General features: G+C 35.9%; 4 protein-coding genes across 5 annotated transcripts; 2 read left to right on the forward strand and 2 right to left on the reverse strand.

Moving 5' to 3' along the window:
- Positions 1-417: 417 nt before the first annotated feature.
- On the reverse strand, positions 418-2,066 carry Cn-iiib (cytosolic 5'-nucleotidase IIIB). The gene is made up of 5 exons (XM_072891309.1): positions 1,894-2,066; positions 1,708-1,806; positions 1,547-1,616; positions 722-1,305; positions 418-649 (listed from the first exon to the last, which is right to left on the reverse strand). The coding sequence occupies exons 1-5, from the start codon at positions 1,927-1,929 to the stop codon at positions 548-550; spliced, it is 891 nt and encodes a 296-aa protein (XP_072747410.1). The 5' UTR covers positions 1,930-2,066; the 3' UTR covers positions 418-547.
- A 1,289-nt stretch (positions 2,067-3,355) lies between these two features.
- On the forward strand, positions 3,356-7,330 carry Vib (phosphatidylinositol transfer protein vib). Its single transcript, XM_072891315.1, has 6 exons — positions 3,356-3,746; positions 4,450-4,480; positions 5,105-5,368; positions 5,463-5,540; positions 5,610-5,990; positions 6,124-7,330. Exons 1-6 carry the CDS (start codon positions 3,730-3,732, stop codon positions 6,166-6,168), a joined length of 816 nt encoding a protein of 271 aa, XP_072747416.1. The 5' UTR covers positions 3,356-3,729; the 3' UTR covers positions 6,169-7,330.
- A 1,043-nt stretch (positions 7,331-8,373) lies between these two features.
- On the reverse strand, positions 8,374-10,667 carry Arc42 (Activator-recruited cofactor subunit 42). Its single transcript, XM_072891307.1, has 5 exons — positions 10,336-10,667; positions 10,098-10,194; positions 9,303-9,970; positions 9,019-9,242; positions 8,374-8,775 (listed from the first exon to the last, which is right to left on the reverse strand). Exons 1-5 carry the CDS (start codon positions 10,355-10,357, stop codon positions 8,566-8,568), a joined length of 1,221 nt encoding a protein of 406 aa, XP_072747408.1. The 5' UTR covers positions 10,358-10,667; the 3' UTR covers positions 8,374-8,565.
- Positions 10,668-11,290: 623 nt separating this feature from the next.
- On the forward strand, positions 11,291-14,157 carry LOC140665328 (uncharacterized). Of its 2 annotated transcripts, none has more exons than XR_012046584.1 (5): positions 11,291-11,547; positions 11,878-12,181; positions 12,272-12,433; positions 12,512-12,951; positions 13,666-14,157. XR_012046584.1 is itself a non-coding variant. In XM_072891308.1 (5 exons), the coding sequence occupies exons 1-5, from the start codon at positions 11,432-11,434 to the stop codon at positions 13,764-13,766; spliced, it is 1,089 nt and encodes a 362-aa protein (XP_072747409.1). In that variant the 5' UTR covers positions 11,296-11,431; the 3' UTR covers positions 13,767-14,153. The 2 variants fall into 2 exon arrangements, 1 of the variants encoding a protein (XP_072747409.1); XM_072891308.1 differs by having other exon boundaries at positions 11,296-11,547; positions 12,546-12,951; positions 13,666-14,153.
- Positions 14,158-16,024: the final 1,867 nt, after the last annotated feature.

Here is a 16,024-nt window from a genome sequence, read left to right on the forward strand (position 1 = left end):
TATTTTTTGAAACTAAAATATATTAATTATAAGAAAATATCTGCGACTGAAATATCAGCTCTAATGGAAGTAATTAATATAAGAATTGGTACAAATTTATAGTTTCATAACTTGTAGGTCAGTTATCAGAGAACACATATTACAGCTAATCAAATTTCATAGATTATAACTGTTTAGTTTCATCGTTAATTAAATATACATACATAAAACAGAATTAATATATTATATGAAATAATTAATATGAAAAATTGTTAATATAAAAAATAATTGTTAATTCAACATAGATTTATAAAATTGTAGCAGATACATTTGGTTTCTCAGTTTTGCATAAGTTAATAAAAATAAATTTATTTAAAACATACATCCTTTTTCATATTATAAAAAGATGAACATAACTTATAACATATTTATATATTTAAAATTTAAATGAATTGTAAATTAAATTGTTCTGTATTCTGAATTGTAATGGTCATATTTGTGATTATAAATTTTTATAGATATGTACACATATGCCAGCATAAAAGAGTATTAATTTATACAAATATTATTACAAGATACTTTGCAGTATCTCCATTGGCACTCTCATCGTTTGATCATCAACAAGAACAATATCAAACTTTTCCATGAACAAGTCTAAGCTAGCCTCAACCTGGAAAACAAAAATGGAAATTAATCGTTACATTTTAATTTTAAAAGCGATATTTCATTGCCATGTACATACATGTTCGTACAGAAATCCTATTTTCAAAACTGTCTTGGTATCTTTTACTTTGTCTACCATACTAGCATCGCCAGTTGAATCACCCATTAACAATATATTCCGTCTCTTTCTGAATACCGTCAGATGTTCATTCGCTAGCGCACATTCATTTTTATTGTAACCATGTATAAGCACATCATTATTAAATCCATCCAATTGATTTTCTTTGTACTTTAGAAAGTTGGAGATTATTTTTACATTATCAAAGAGAGCATCGTTGCACCTTAACACAGCCTCCACCATATCTCCTAAACCAGCGCTAAACACTACAATCGGCACTCCCACATTGTATAACTTTTCCAAAATCTCTCTTGTACCATCACGTAATACATTGCCATTTTCTTGGGCTACCTCTTCTATTTCGCGAGAATCGAACTTGATGCCTTTTAGTATATTGTGTGCAGTAGTCATCCAATCGTGCATAGCATCTGCTTTTTCATTCAAAGACAAATTTGGATCTATCTCAATGGGTCTGTACTTTTCGTATAGGCACTTAGCCTCGTCCAAATAATGTTGTGGTAATTGCTTGCATTTTCTGAACATACCTAAAATCATATTAAATTATTATATAGTATCCTAATTAAAGTTACAAACATCTAATTGTATTTATTAAAAAATTTGAGTCATATATTTAATAATTAATTCTAAATAAGCTAGCAAACTTAATTAATTGATTAAAAAAAAGCACATTATATAGATACAAACTATATTATGAAAAAAATATATTATGCAACAATACAACTCTCCTTCCATTTCTTAATGTAATAATTTATCATGTGTGCTTACCAAAACTACTAAGCATATGTCTTCCATTTATGTGTTGTTTCGTAAGAGTTAAATCAAAATCTGTAACCACCTACACAGAGATAATTAGAAATTAGTGAAAGAAATATATTGTTAGTAAAAAAATTTTGAAAAAAAGAACACAGATAAGAAAGAGAACGTACCTGTAGATTATCTGCGCCACCTTGCAAAATCGTATTTATTGTCTTTAAAAGCGCAACTTTGTCTTTAATATGAACATGCTTCAACCTCAAAGCAGGAAACTGGAAAGAGCAGGAAAGAATGTATATACACGCAATATCGTCTGGGAAAGTTTACGATTATTGAATGAAATGATCAAAGTTACTCACGTCGTCGATCGTGACCTCGTTGCTCATCGTCGTCATTGGCGCGAAATCGCAAAAAGAATTATCTATACAAATTCGTTTTGACACAAGACACGTCCCCGCTCGAAACCGGCTTCTCTCGTTCCGACCTCGTCCGACTGGATGTTGATACACTATATATCTACCAATCAAGAGCGATCTAGAATACAACAGCATGCCAAATGCAAAGATTCGCACTCGCTATTTGTCATACAGGATGTCTCATAAAAAAACGTGTGTAAGACACACGACACACACACACACCACGCATACACACGTACATACACATGTGCGGCGTTTTTCTTAAGTTAATCTGTCATTTATAGTTAAAGACTTTGATCTAACTAAAAAGCTTATAATTTAATCCGATTAATTTATCAAATTATCTTATTAATTTATCTTATTGTAATATTTTATTCAGACTGTAAAATTATCATGTCTTTGTTGTTTAACGCATTGGAAAGCGAAGAATATAAGTATTTTAGATAAAGACAAATTTATTATATTTTATTAATTTTTGGTATTTAGAAATTTTTGATTAATAATAAATAGTTCTATCAAATTAATCATCATTTATGAAAAGTTAATTTTAGTTTTATCGAAAGTCTTCACGATAAAAGAATATAAGAAGTTAATCATCACATATATCTTTTAATCGAAACATTTTCTTTTCTTGAATATTTTCAAGGAATTAAGAAAAAATATTGCACAACTTAATGTTATATCACATTCGGAACTATATATATATGTCTTTAAAAAAACTGCATACAATTATATAAAGAATGATCAAATTCATAAATATTGAAATGAGATATATGTATATGTCAACTTTTTACCTCATCTTTAATAATAATTGTAATCATAAGTTTTTTTAATCTATATCTCTGCCTCTTTCTAAAAGGCAATTTCTGGACAAGACAGAAAGATTAGAAGTCTGTGAACTCGCCCTTAATGCGCATCAGTGCATCCAACGTAATTCTCTCGCTATTAAAAACACGGAAAATTCATCGCGGTATACACGTACATAATAACATATATGTACCATTCATTTGAAATTCTCTACTTCACATTTCTCGCAAATATCAACGAGAACAAAAGTCACGATCGTTGTTTATCATCACGCGTCGCAATTACATAACAATTTCAATATATCTGACAGCTCTCGAATATTGAATATATATATACTTCCCAAACTGTATACCTCTAATGTAGAAAGATACGTTGCGATCATACGTACATACATACATATACATACGTTGCACGCTAGTATACGCACGCGCGTTAATCTCTCGCTCGAATGACGTCATCGGCAAAGTTGGTAGGTCCAGCGGAACGGGTCGCGGTGAGAGAGGGGCTAGAATCGGACAATCGTACGCTATGGCGGGAAAAGAGGGGAAGAGGAAGGAGGAAGAGACGGAGCGGCAGGGGGGAGGCGAAGGGGAGGGGGACTTGGAGTCGTGTCGTACACGTGTGCGCGGGCGCGCGCGCAAGTGTGTGTAGGGTCCTTCGACGCGGTCGTCGCGGTGCGGTTGCTCGGTGTGTGCTGGTGCGGACCCGTGGAGCAGCCAGCGGTGGTCAGAGTGTGTCAGTCGGTTGGCAAGTCTCGCGAGCGTTGCGGTTATTCATTGTATGACTCAGCAACGAGCGCGAGCCGATAGCGCGAGCGAATCCGCTGTAATAGCTCTGACGAGGGTGAGGTGGTGGTTGGTGCGTTAACGGCGGCAGTGGTGGTGCTGTTGTTGCTGCTCCTTCGTCGTCGGCGGATCGAGAATCGTCTGCTGATCTGGCGCGCTGACTGGTCCATGTGCTCTTCTGCCTAAAATGCTTATCAAAGAATTGTAAGTGACGGTTGCGCGTAACGAGGGGTACGGGGGCGCAGCGAGACAGAGGGGAGAGGGGGCCTGTCAGGTGTGCGTGCCATGGAATATCCGAATTTCGATTACGTGTATTTCTGTGGACCGACTTAGCCTAATTAAAAAAAAAAAAAAAAAAAAAAAATCGTTCAATGAGATCGCGATTATTACTAATCTTTAACGGCGGCTGACACATGGAGGGGGATGAAGGAAAAGAGAGAGACGGTGGAGGGATGGTGACCCTCTCATCCCTTACCGCCTGATTCCAGAGGTCTGTTCGTTTCAGTTGCACTCTCTGCACCCTGTTCCTATTCTTTCTTTCTTTTTCTTTCTCCCCCAAAGTCTGTGAATCTGTTTCCTTTTAAAGACAAAAAGTGCGTGCGAGAAAGGAGGTGCGGCTGAAACTTTAGCAACCCTCGGGATTTCTTGGCTTCCTTGGATCATCGATCGGAATACGATACGGACTAACATATAGTTAATTGTAAATTTCAAACTTTATCGATCGCTTTCGATTTCTGATTTAATTAAGATCGGCCGAGCGATACTACACCTTGCGGCAGCAACGCGTGCCCCCCATTCTGTGATGCGGGAAACGTGACTCAAGGCCACGATTGCGTTACCGTCATCATCGTCTTCGTTTCCTTCGTTTGATATAATGCTGACATAACTTATTACTTGTTTGTTACAGCCGTGTCACTCTGCCCCTCACAGTGGAAGAGGTACGTGTCTGATCTGTCAGAAAGGTCCTGCTCCTCATATAATGACCCAGTTTAATATAAGCCTAACAATGATTAGATTGCAAAAAAAAAAAAAAAAAAAAAGAAAGAACAGACTACCTAAAATCAGTTTTTTAACATTACTATGTAATCAGAAAATTTGCCACTCATCTAATTGTTGTTTGCATGACACTATATGTCAGAGTTCTTACATAGTTATTTCGTACAAATCATGATGCAAATTACAATTGAAAGTCTTGTTTGTCATATAATTGCTTTTTATTATTACTTTTTGTTTTATATATATATATATATATATATATATAAACTGTTTCTATATTTCTATTTATTATTTATTCATCTTGGAAAATAAAATAATAATACTCAAAAGAAAAAAATATCTTTATTTTGACTTTAAATTATTTCTTTTGACGATTTAAATTATTTTAATTAGATTCAGTAAATCATTGTCATAAATGAATAAAAAGACATGAATAAATGTGTGCTTTTTAAAAATGAGTTATTATATATCTCTGCCTGTAGACAGATTATGCAATTATGTATTTTTTTATCTGCCTCTTTGGAAACCATGTATCAAAGATTCACAAGTTGTTTTTCTATTAACAGTATCAAGTAGCTCAACTGTACTCTGTAGCAGAGGCTAGTAAGAATAACACAGGTGGCGGAGAAGGCATTGAAGTGTTGAAGAATGAGCCGTTTACGGATTACCCACTACTCGGTGGACAGTATTCGTCAGGCCAATATACATATAAGATTTATCACTTAGCTAGCAAAGTGCCTGCTTTCATTCGCATTTTATTGCCAAAGAACTCGCTGGAGATACATGAAGAGGCTTGGAACGCTTATCCCTATTGTAAAACAGTCATAACTGTAAGTGTGTTGATATATATAAACGCATATTATATATATTATACAAGATATTAAATATAAATACATTTGTAAACGTTACTTTAATCTTTTTTAGAATCCAGGTTATATGAAGGATAATTTTGTGATCATGATAGAATCCTTTCATATTGGCGATAATGGCAATCAGCATAATGTAAGTACATGCAAGGTTTGATAAGTACCTCCAGTTGATTACATTTATTGCGTTTTTTGTCACAAATAGGTTCATGAATTGCCGCCCGATAAGCTCAAAATTAGAGAGATAGTACATATAGATATTGCAAATGATCCGGTCGCTAGTGCCGATTACAAGGAGGACGAGGATCCGACCAAATTCAAATCCCAGAAGACGGGACGAGGTCCTCTCATAGGGAAAGATTGGAAGGATAATGTTAAGCCTGTGATGACGTGCTACAAGCTAGTCACTTGTGAATTTAAATGGTTCGGTCTACAGACCCGTGTTGAAGGGTTCATTCAGAAAGCAGAACGGCGCTTGTTCACTAATTTTCATAGACAAGTGTTCTGCTGGATAGATCGCTGGCATGGTTTGACCATGGAGGATATTAGAGCTATTGAAGACAATACGAAAGAAGAATTAGACAGGGTAAGAAATCCTTCTTTGATCGATTCGCTTACAACTTATTTGATAATCTTACTCTATGCACAAATTCTAAAATTATTAAGTGTTAGAAATTTCTGATTATATTCTGAAACATTCTTTATGTATTTGATTGCAGCAAAGACATCAAGGAGAAGTGCGAGGTATGCGCGCTGATGATTGAGACTTTGATAGCGTCTGTTATGAACGGTTAAATCAATTTCCTTATACATGTCAACACAAATACATACGCATACCTACAGATGTACACCCTGTTACGCTCTGTCATAGACGATTCCACAGGATTCGAACGATTTCCGGAGTTTACGTGTCTAGATTCAGTGTCTATTACAGAAAAAATTACTTACAATTTTAATTTATTTTATATTTACAAGCGTTTTAGATAAATGTATCTATAAAGATTATTATTATGTATCTATTATTATGAAAGAAAGAAAGAAATGAAAAGAATCAGGTTATCTGGTTCTCATTTAATGCATAATTATATAAAAAGAGAATTTGGTTTCATAAAAACCACTATAGATGAAGTTACAATTACTTAAAAACAGTTCGTAGTTCGATAATAATAGTTATTAACGTTCATTAACAAAAGATGCTTGCTGCAAAGTACATAAAAAAAAACAAAGGAAATATGTGATTTAACTTTGCAAGTTTGATCGTAGTTAAATAGTTAAAAAAATCCACTCTGTTTAATATATATACATATATATATATGTATACATATATATATATATATTAATGTACAATTGAAAAGAATCTAAATGTTACATATTAATAATCCATATTTCGAACTATTATTATTTCAGACAGAAATGTGATCCTGTATTTTCGGAGAAGATTTCGAGAGTATTTTATCAAACTTGCGAAAGTATATGTGCGAAGTTGAGTCGAACATGTTTTAAGAATCTTAAATGTGCTCCTACAGCGGAATTCTTAATCCGTGAGATCTTTGATCACACGAAATATGGTACTACGATAAATTCCTCCGATTTATATATTGTTTTTTTTTCACTTTTATTCTCAACAAATGTGAAATGTATCTTCTAAAAAGTTAAAAAAAAACAAATTGATGGATTTTTTAATTATACTGCGTCTCTTACGATAACATTAACATTACAACGTAAATTGTTTAATGAGAACGGAGAAAAGGTGATGTGTATTCTATGTAAAGTGCTCACACGAGATATACATATACACACATATGTAGAGAAGCAGTTTTAGACTATTTCAATATTTGTGACAGCGGGTGAACGGTATGAAAGGGTGCGTTATTGTACATAAAAAGAAAGAAAAAACAAGGAAATGAAATTAGAATTCAAATGACATTATATGTAATGTTTTTTTTGCATTCCAATGGATCTCCGAGTACAACCGACAAAGTATTCTAGAACGCTGCTCATAAATCCATTACAAGCGACATAATTATGCTTAGATTTACAATTTTTTTTCTTAATACATTGAGAAAAAATATTTGCAAGGATCGATAAGTTTACGTAATGGCTCGTTTCTTGTTGAAACGAAAGAACAGTATTGCTAGATATTTTAAAACTTGTGCATTTTTTTATAGAAATAATTATTTACTGCCGTTTAACTCTAAATTGAATCCCAAGATAAATAGGAATAAATGTCTTTTAATGGGTTAAACACGTAGCAGCAGCGTTCTTATATAGTGATAGGATCTCTAATTAAAAATGTGATCAAAGATTAAAAACAGTAACAAAATATATAATTTAACTGTCATTTGCACAAAGTAAATGTATTCTCTGTATTATGTTGAAAGGCAAATAGCCATAGTCTAAGACATAGCTTTATCTTCGTATTCACTTACAAACAGTGGTAGCCACGATGAATGCACATAGTAGATATTTGTATTCGATACATTAGATATGGAAGAGGAAGAAAGAAAGAAAGAAAGAGAGAGAGAGAGAGAGAAAACTGGACATACAAATTTATTCGCTATTTCCTCAATAAGGAAAAATAGATCTGTGTCGTTCAAACATACTCTTAACTTTAATGAATCTGCCTTTATTTCACCACTGCGTCGCCCGTTTTAGAAACGAGTTTCACATTTGTGCGCGGGTTCACACTACTATGATTGTTATCCTACGATGACAGTCACTTAGATAGACTGTAGCTGTTGCTGACGTATGACAAGCAGGGTAGAGAAGAGTCGTGGAAAAAATTTCCGTATCGCTGCCAAAGGGCTAATAATGAAGATGTGTATGTGTATATATGTATATATGCACACATGTGATGAGTTTTTTTTTTTTGCATACATACGTGTATGTGTATGTGTGTGCGCGTATGTGTGTATGTCTCTCGAGCCAGTCACGTATATTTAGTCAAGAGTTAATAAAATTAGAAGGCATAGCATATGAAATTTATTTCAATATTTCTCTCTTCGTATAAAAAAAGTATATATATATATATATATATATATATAAAATTTAATATCAATACAGTACATTCAAAATATATTTTGATTTGAATATAAAAAGAAAAACTATAACATGATGAAGGATTACTTTACGTATATATATACGAGTCGTGCGATCTCGATTCAGAGACCGTACTCTTTGATAAGATTCCCAGCGATTACGAGCCTCTGGATCTCGGACGTACCCTCGTAGATCTCCGTGATACGTGCATCCCTGTAATGACGTTCCGCCGGCATGTCCGACACGTATCCCATCCCTCCCAAAATCTGTATGCATTGATGAGCGCAGAATGTGGCACTTTCTGACGCAGAGAGTTTTGCCATAGCGGCTTCCTAACGAATGAGAAATTATATGTATATGGATGCGTAAAAAACCTGTTAAGATAAATTATTCTCACTTTGCCATTGAGAAGAATGCAAGAGAAATTTTATGTATCTAATAAGATACGCAAAGTGTCATGTTTAATGAAAGAAATAAAGATTATATACGCGATAAGATAAAGAACATCACTTCTAACAAGTGAATATATTGTATGGTATAGATTGTGAATGAATATTTAATTATTTTAAACGCACCTTCGTGTACGACTTGCCATTATCCTTCAGCTGAGCCGCCCGCCACGTCAACAATCTTGAACTTTCCAGTTTCAAAGCCATGTCGGCAATTTTTTGTTGAATCGCCTGCAGCTTCATGATAGGTTGACCAAAGGCTTGACGTTTCGCTGCGTAATCTATCGCGCAATCCAAAGATGCCTGAGCTATGCCCAACGCTTGTCCAGCGATTCCTATTCTGCCAGCGTCTGCAGAGATGACACTATGTTAGAATTATTTCAAATTCGCGTGCATAATCATTCGCATACCTAGAGTCATCATTGCGATTTTAAAGCCCATTCCCGGTTCGCCTAGAATGTTATCTCTTGATACTTGACAATCTTCAAAGATCAAGGAGCAAGTACTGCTTCCTCGTATACCCAGTTTATCTTCCTTCTTGCCCAAAGTCAGACCAGTTGTCGGTTTATCGACTATGAAAGCGCTTATACCTTTGTGCTTCTTAGACTTGTCGGTCGTTGCGAAAAGAACTACCGCCTCAGCTTCATAAGCATTCGTTATCCATGATTTGGTACCATTAATAATATAAGCATTTCCATTTGCCTTGGCAGTAGTAGACGCAGCACCAGCATCAGATCCATTGCCTGGTTCGCTCAGTGCAAAGCAACCAATCTTTTCTCCGGTCACAAAGGGAGTAATGTATTTTTCTTTCTGCTTATCGGTTCCAAATTTGTCTATTGGACCCAAATAGAGAGAATTGTTCACACTCATTATAACTCCAGCAGCTGCGCAACCTCTTGAAATTTCTTCCATGGCTATAGCATAGGCCAAGTAATCTAATCCTGTACCACCTAATGCTTCGGGAATGCATAAACCCATAAGACCCAGTTCACCCATTTTCTTAATCTGTTCCTTTGGAAAGAGATGTTTCTGGTCAACTTCTGCCGCAATAGGTTTCAATTCATTTTCAGCAAAGTCTCTGCAATTATGAGAGATTTTCATAACATAGCTGATACACTTTACATACTGTATTGAGTAAGATATTTCTATGCAAAGCATATAGATTTAATTAATCTCTATATAAAACATCTTGTACAATATAATACCTGCATGTCTTGTATAACATCTGATGTGTATCTGGTAACATAGCAAGCGAAGCAACATGACGGCTGATAGCACCTCTGGACACATTATTGACATTTGCTGCATACATATACAAACACAAAAAATAATACATTAATGATAATAATACATATAATCCCTGTAATATATAATCTTTCTAAAAATATTTATAAATAACATTAATTTTTTTTAGACATTTAGAAAAATCTCTATTGTATTTACCGAGTAATCTTGAGCATAACATTGCCGTTGTTGTTTATATTAACGTTAAACTTGTAGCAGTAGTAGAACTTGTTATATAAAGTATATACAATAAATTGAAGTGGACTTTAGAACTTTGATCAGAATACGATTCGATATATTCTTATTATGTATTATACATACATATATATATATATATATATATATATATATATATATCCACAATACTTGATTTTTTTATGTATAATACTATATTAATATGTACAACATTATAATACACCTATTTTATCACTATAATATAATAAAGTGAGTTTGTTTTTTTGACAAACTACACTCCTCATCAAGTCACAGATCACAGTCTGTAAACAATAATACGTGAAATCTTCATATCACTGGAGTCGTCCCTCTTTGATATCAGCGGCCGGTAAAGTTGGTACAAAGAATTTGAGATAAATGAATGAATTGCGATTATGCGATATTGCATATGAGCGATTGTGTTATATCGAGATTATTTAAAATCATAAATAGCCAGACATGAGCGAATATATTATGTATCAAGACTATCTTCGGTTCAACACCTGTAGCTCATCATCTCTTTCTCTCTCTCTCTTTTTCTTTATAAACTTTTTTAAAAATATTTTATTAAAAAATAAATAATCACGATATCATAGTCACCTGAATATATTGTGATAAAAATTTAACTATATAAAAAGTGTAAAAACATTTTAAAACTACATTCAAATTTTTATCATCCACATACACACGTTTAACGTTATATATTGTTGGGTATATAAAAAAAATTGCGAACTCTTCGGCGGGTGAAAAGGTATCTCGCTTATCGAAAGGAAAAAGTTGATCGGAGAAGGAGAGAAAGAAAGATAGAGACTTGATAAAAAATGTTGAGAAGCAATCTCGGATTTCCCGCGTCCATGCGCGCATCCAACGATCAATATACCGGGTTGGTAGGTACAAGCGCGCCCGCGCACGGTCCTGGTTCGATAGCGACAAACACACTCGTCTCCATCATCCTGCCGCCGGTTCTGAAGTTTGCTCCCGCTTCGAGGAACATACGATCGCTTTTACCTCGCACTCAAAGGCGAAGATCCATCGAGTCATCATGTCCAACAACAAGTGCGTCAAACAACCTCGGAAGACGTACACGAAGGAGCAGCATGAGATGACGCACTCCGAAAAACTGAGACTGATCGACGATGAGCTCAATTCCTTTTACAAGTAACTACTCTTTCAGCATTTTCCTTGAAGTTGATTTTTATAGGATCGTTGTATCACAAATCTCGAGAGTTGCGAGAGAGTTACTTTTATTCTAGTCCTATAAAAAAATTAATAAAAAATATTCATGTGTGTTAACTTTTTTATCAAGCGACTAGAGATATAGTTTTGAATCGCTTTTCTACTATACGTCACCTTTTTTCAGAAAAAAAAATTTTTTTCTTATATATATATATATATATATATATATATATATATATATATATATAAAGAAAAAATTATTATGATAATTTCTCGCTGTTAGCTATTGTCAAGTGTGAAATTTCTTTGCAGGTATTGCCAGCAGGCGGGCTTCACCGAGGAGGAAATGGATATCATTTGCCAGCCGCTCGTAGCGGCGATGCGTCGCTCATGGTTGCAGCTCGTCTTCCGCGGTACTCTGGTGCTGATAGTGCTGGGCACCCTGGCCTGTCTCGCGGCGCAGCTCGACTTTGTCGGCACACATTTCACCGCCCTTAGTCGTCTGCTACTGATCAAGGTGTTGCCCATCTGGAACTGGCAGCCGCTCTATTACGAGAATTGCATGATTAACAATCCCTTCTACAACGATTACACTATCACGGAGGAGGACTGCGTGGTATGTGCTTTGTATTGTATATCATTAGAGTCTACAATCGTAGCTATTGCTCGGTGAAAAAAAAAATGATCCCAACACTTTCTTTCGTAGACTTGCGAGGCGTTGGAGACGATCAATCGTCTGTCGGACGTGCGATATCGTAATTTGGTCGACAATTATCTGAGTCGCGACGCACCGGCCATCATCACTGACGCGATGGATTCGTGGACAGTGATGAATACCGATTACTTTTGGTTCGACAATATCACCCATGTAAGTAACAGCTGATAAAACTATCAGCTTCGTCGTTTTACCTTTTCTAGATTCATTTGTCGCAAAAACGAGCTGTAGAAGAAAAAAAACGATTATTTCTCGATGCGAGCAGCTTTATTTGGAGGACGAACGGCTGATGGAGACGGTACCCTGCGCCCTGACCTCCAACCTGCGTACCGGCTCGTCCGATCTAGCGGCTTTTCTGCGACGCGTACACGCACCCGAGGTGGCCAAGTGGTTCGTCCACTGGCAGAATTGCGACATCAATGCCGTGAAGGTACTCAGGAAGTACTACCAGCGACCGTACTTCCTTTCCAGTACGGTCTCGCCGGCGCATTTCAACTGGGTTCTCATGTCTTCGGATTACAACAGCCCGAACTACAAAAAGGTCGAGCTCGACTCTGGCCTGATCGCGCTCGCGCAGCTTCGAGGCGCAACTCAGCTACGGCTCACTCCCATTAATCCCTGCAACAGCTCGTGTCCGGAGCTAATCGCCGACTTGCATCAGGGCGAGATGCGTAAGTGCAGCGCGACTCGAGGCAGACTAAAGTACGGAATACCTTTAATACGGTAAATTGGCCGTTCTGAAAGAGAGACACGTACAAATTTTTATATATACGTCAATTATATAATTATTGAAGTACATTTTATATAATTAAATATATAATTAAAAATATATAATTAAAAATTATTATACCCGCAATTGAAATGCAATTTGCTGGCTGAAAGGTGTTTCGTATTTCCGGCTAAATTTGTGGGTGAACAGGGGATTGGGCTATAATGAATCGAATTTCCCCCTCCAATATATATTTTACATCTCAATCTAAATTATCTTCATAAAATTTTAGTATTGTCTGCGATAATATTGTCAACCACTTGCTGCGAGGAATCGAGAGATTTTCGAATTAATCATATTCTGTCGCGAGAAAGTATATGTGTACGTGTACAATTTCCATCTCGCGATCAAGAATTCAGCTTATAACAGCCAAGTACTTTCAATTCTACATATTTCTCTGGAAAATCGGACAAAGTATATATTTATAGTTCTTGATTTATAGAGGAAAATCGCAAAATTGAGCATGATAAAGTCAGCGAATTTCTTCTTCTTGAAAATGATGATTTTACTTATCGAACTCGTTATATATGTTTTATACGTATTTTCGCGAATACTGATAACGACATCATTGTGATATGTCTTGTTGATCATTTATTCGTTATAACTATTGTCGCAGTTGTTTTCACGAACGTGATGTGGACGCTCGAGTACGCGCCGATGCGTGGGCTGGATAACATTGCCATACTGACGGAAACCGTTTGGGAGGAAGACACGTAGATTACATCACCGAAGATGGTCTTGTCGTCGTACGAAAAAAATATATCTTTAATCCCTTAATACTCTCTCACGCGACAGTTATCAATCGATATTGTATACTCGTTCCTCATTATAATGACGCGCTAAATAAAGATTGAGCATTTCGGTTTCTCCAGCTGGATCGATTATTTTTCCCGTTCTCTCATCGTGATATTTCAGGTTTACAACGATATCTATAACAATAAAAAAAATTGTAAGCGTAGTACAACTCTCGAGAAAAATTGAAAAGGAACAAAAAACGAATCGATTTAACGCTATGTAAAAGTGAATAAAATTAACGATATTAGTTTATACAACGAGGTATACCAGAAGTAACAACAAACAAGATTCGTTTTTTATTAATTAATCGTTTATAATAACATTGTGTGTGTGTTTTTGTGGGCTCTCTTTTTTTTTTAATCTCCTCTTTATATATACTTTCCTCTTTATATATACTTTAGTAGCTTTTTGTCTTCCTGTTTCTTATTTCACTTCGACCTAGCAAGGAATAAGATTCGTTACGCGCACCGATTCATAGAAAAAACAAAGCGCAAGATTATTGAATAACAAACGTAGCTGACGTTTCTCTCTCTCGCTCTCTCTCTCTCTCTCTCTTTCTCTCTTTTTTGACATGCTTAAGAGACAATGCAATGGTTTTTTTTTTTTTTTTTTTTCCTTTTCCGTTTATATTAAAACGTACGTGTATATAATCGATTTGCGCTACCTCCTGCACCTTTTTATACGTCCTTAACGTCTTGAGAAAGAATGACAATAATTGGCGACTAATTAATAATTTACGTTCGGATAGCTTCGTAATCTCTCTCTTGTTATACCACCCCTCTGTCGATCACTTTGATTCGTTTAACTGCGCGCTTTCTCCCTCTGTCAGTGGAGTCTTTCTACGAAACAAAGGTTCACGGATCCCAGAACAGTGCGTCGTCGATCTCCTTGGATCGCCCTCCGGTGTCCATTTAAGATCAATATCCAGAGAGCTCGAAAAGTTATTAATTTTGATCAGCAGGGATCTTTTCGAGTCTAAAATATAATTATTTCGGAGAAAACAAGACATTCGAATATAATTGTTAAATGTCTACTTTCAGCGCGAAAATTGTACAATTTTTCAAACACATTTTTTTCATTCATAAAATACTTATCGAGGACAATCGTTCCCGTGACAGCGAGACTCTTAAACGGACTCCGCGAGATCGCTATTGACGCGTATCAGCCCGGGGTGTGTATATACGTGTGTATCTGCGTGTGTGTGTGTGTGTGTGTGTGTGTGTGTGTGTGTGTGTGTGTGTGTGTGTGTGTGTTGAGCGCGGAGGGGAGGGGGCATTACATTCTATACTATTCGACACCTAGTAGGTGAAATTAACCCAGTGCCTTACGTCTAAAAGTATCTACCGAAAGAAACGTCCGGAAAAAGTAGGATTCATTGGGCGCATCTGCATTCCTTCCAACATTTCGGAGTTTGCTCGCTCGCTGGGTCGACGATTTTCTTTCCGACGTCGATCGCCACGATATCAAAAAGAGCTACACGGATCGTCCATTCAGTAGCACCTACAAGTTGATAACGATGAGAATATACAGTGAGATATACAGCGTGAGTCTCAATATAAACGCGATCCCGAGGAATCCGGCTCTGCCCAGTCATCCTGCATAATCGGTACCACTAGATTAACGCTGATGATTCGTCATTGCGGAAAAATTATCCGTAATTTTCTTATCTAAAAATTATGAGCCGTTTAATTAATTACATATTATAATTATATAAATAGCGTAAATAAAGCATAAATTAAGATTCTTAATAATATAGAAATGTCGTAGTTTTTTGCGGTGAAGACGCGATTCGCATTTCATAGAACACGATGACACGTGGTGACATACAAAGAAAGAAAAAATCAATTACATCCACGATTGTACAGATATAAAAGGAAATGACGTATAATTTTTCACCACTGAGATATAATTTATTGTAATTCAATGATCGCGACATTGTAATAACGCAATGACGGATCAGGAGCTTTGATGAGCTCTATACCATCGCGTGATCCTATCTGCGAAAAGATCGTTCTCGCTATTTTTTATTGTTCTCATTTGTCGATCGGCCGCGATCGATAGTTATTGAATCGCTAGCACTTGGTTTGGAAATCTGGGACCAAGAGATGAGGATCGCGGATGATCAGTTTGAACGCGAGATACACGATAAAGTTTGTGTTCGCGCGAAAGTCATATAGGGG

The sequence above is a fragment of the Anoplolepis gracilipes genome, chromosome 4, assembly GCF_047496725.1.
Source record: "Anoplolepis gracilipes chromosome 4, ASM4749672v1, whole genome shotgun sequence".
NCBI classification, from domain to species: domain Eukaryota; kingdom Metazoa; phylum Arthropoda; class Insecta; order Hymenoptera; family Formicidae; genus Anoplolepis; species Anoplolepis gracilipes.

Coding starts and splice junctions, on each gene's coding strand:
- Cn-iiib (XM_072891309.1), bottom strand. CDS start 1,929: ATGACGACGATGAGCAACGAGGTCACGATCGACGAC. Junction 1,807..1,893: donor ACGAGGTCACGATCGACGAC/GTGAGTAACTTT, acceptor TGCTCTTTCCAG/TTTCCTGCTTTGAGGTTGAA. Junction 650..721: donor TAGGATTTCTGTACGAACAT/GTATGTACATGG, acceptor TTTGTTTTCCAG/GTTGAGGCTAGCTTAGACTT.
- Vib (XM_072891315.1), top strand. Junction 4,481..5,104: donor TGCCCCTCACAGTGGAAGAG/GTACGTGTCTGA, acceptor TTCTATTAACAG/TATCAAGTAGCTCAACTGTA. Junction 5,991..6,123: donor CGAAAGAAGAATTAGACAGG/GTAAGAAATCCT, acceptor ATTTGATTGCAG/CAAAGACATCAAGGAGAAGT.
- Arc42 (XM_072891307.1), bottom strand. CDS start 10,357: ATGTTATGCTCAAGATTACTCG. Junction 9,971..10,097: donor ATGTTATACAAGACATGCAG/GTATTATATTGT, acceptor TCATAATTGCAG/AGACTTTGCTGAAAATGAAT. Junction 9,243..9,302: donor AATCGCAATGATGACTCTAG/GTATGCGAATGA, acceptor TCATCTCTGCAG/ACGCTGGCAGAATAGGAATC.
- LOC140665328 (XM_072891308.1), top strand. CDS start 11,432: ATGTCCAACAACAAGTGCGTCAAACAACCTCGGAAGACGTACACGAAG. Junction 11,548..11,877: donor GAGCTCAATTCCTTTTACAA/GTAACTACTCTT, acceptor ATTTCTTTGCAG/GTATTGCCAGCAGGCGGGCT. Junction 12,434..12,545: donor GGTTCGACAATATCACCCAT/GTAAGTAACAGC, acceptor CGATGCGAGCAG/CTTTATTTGGAGGACGAACG.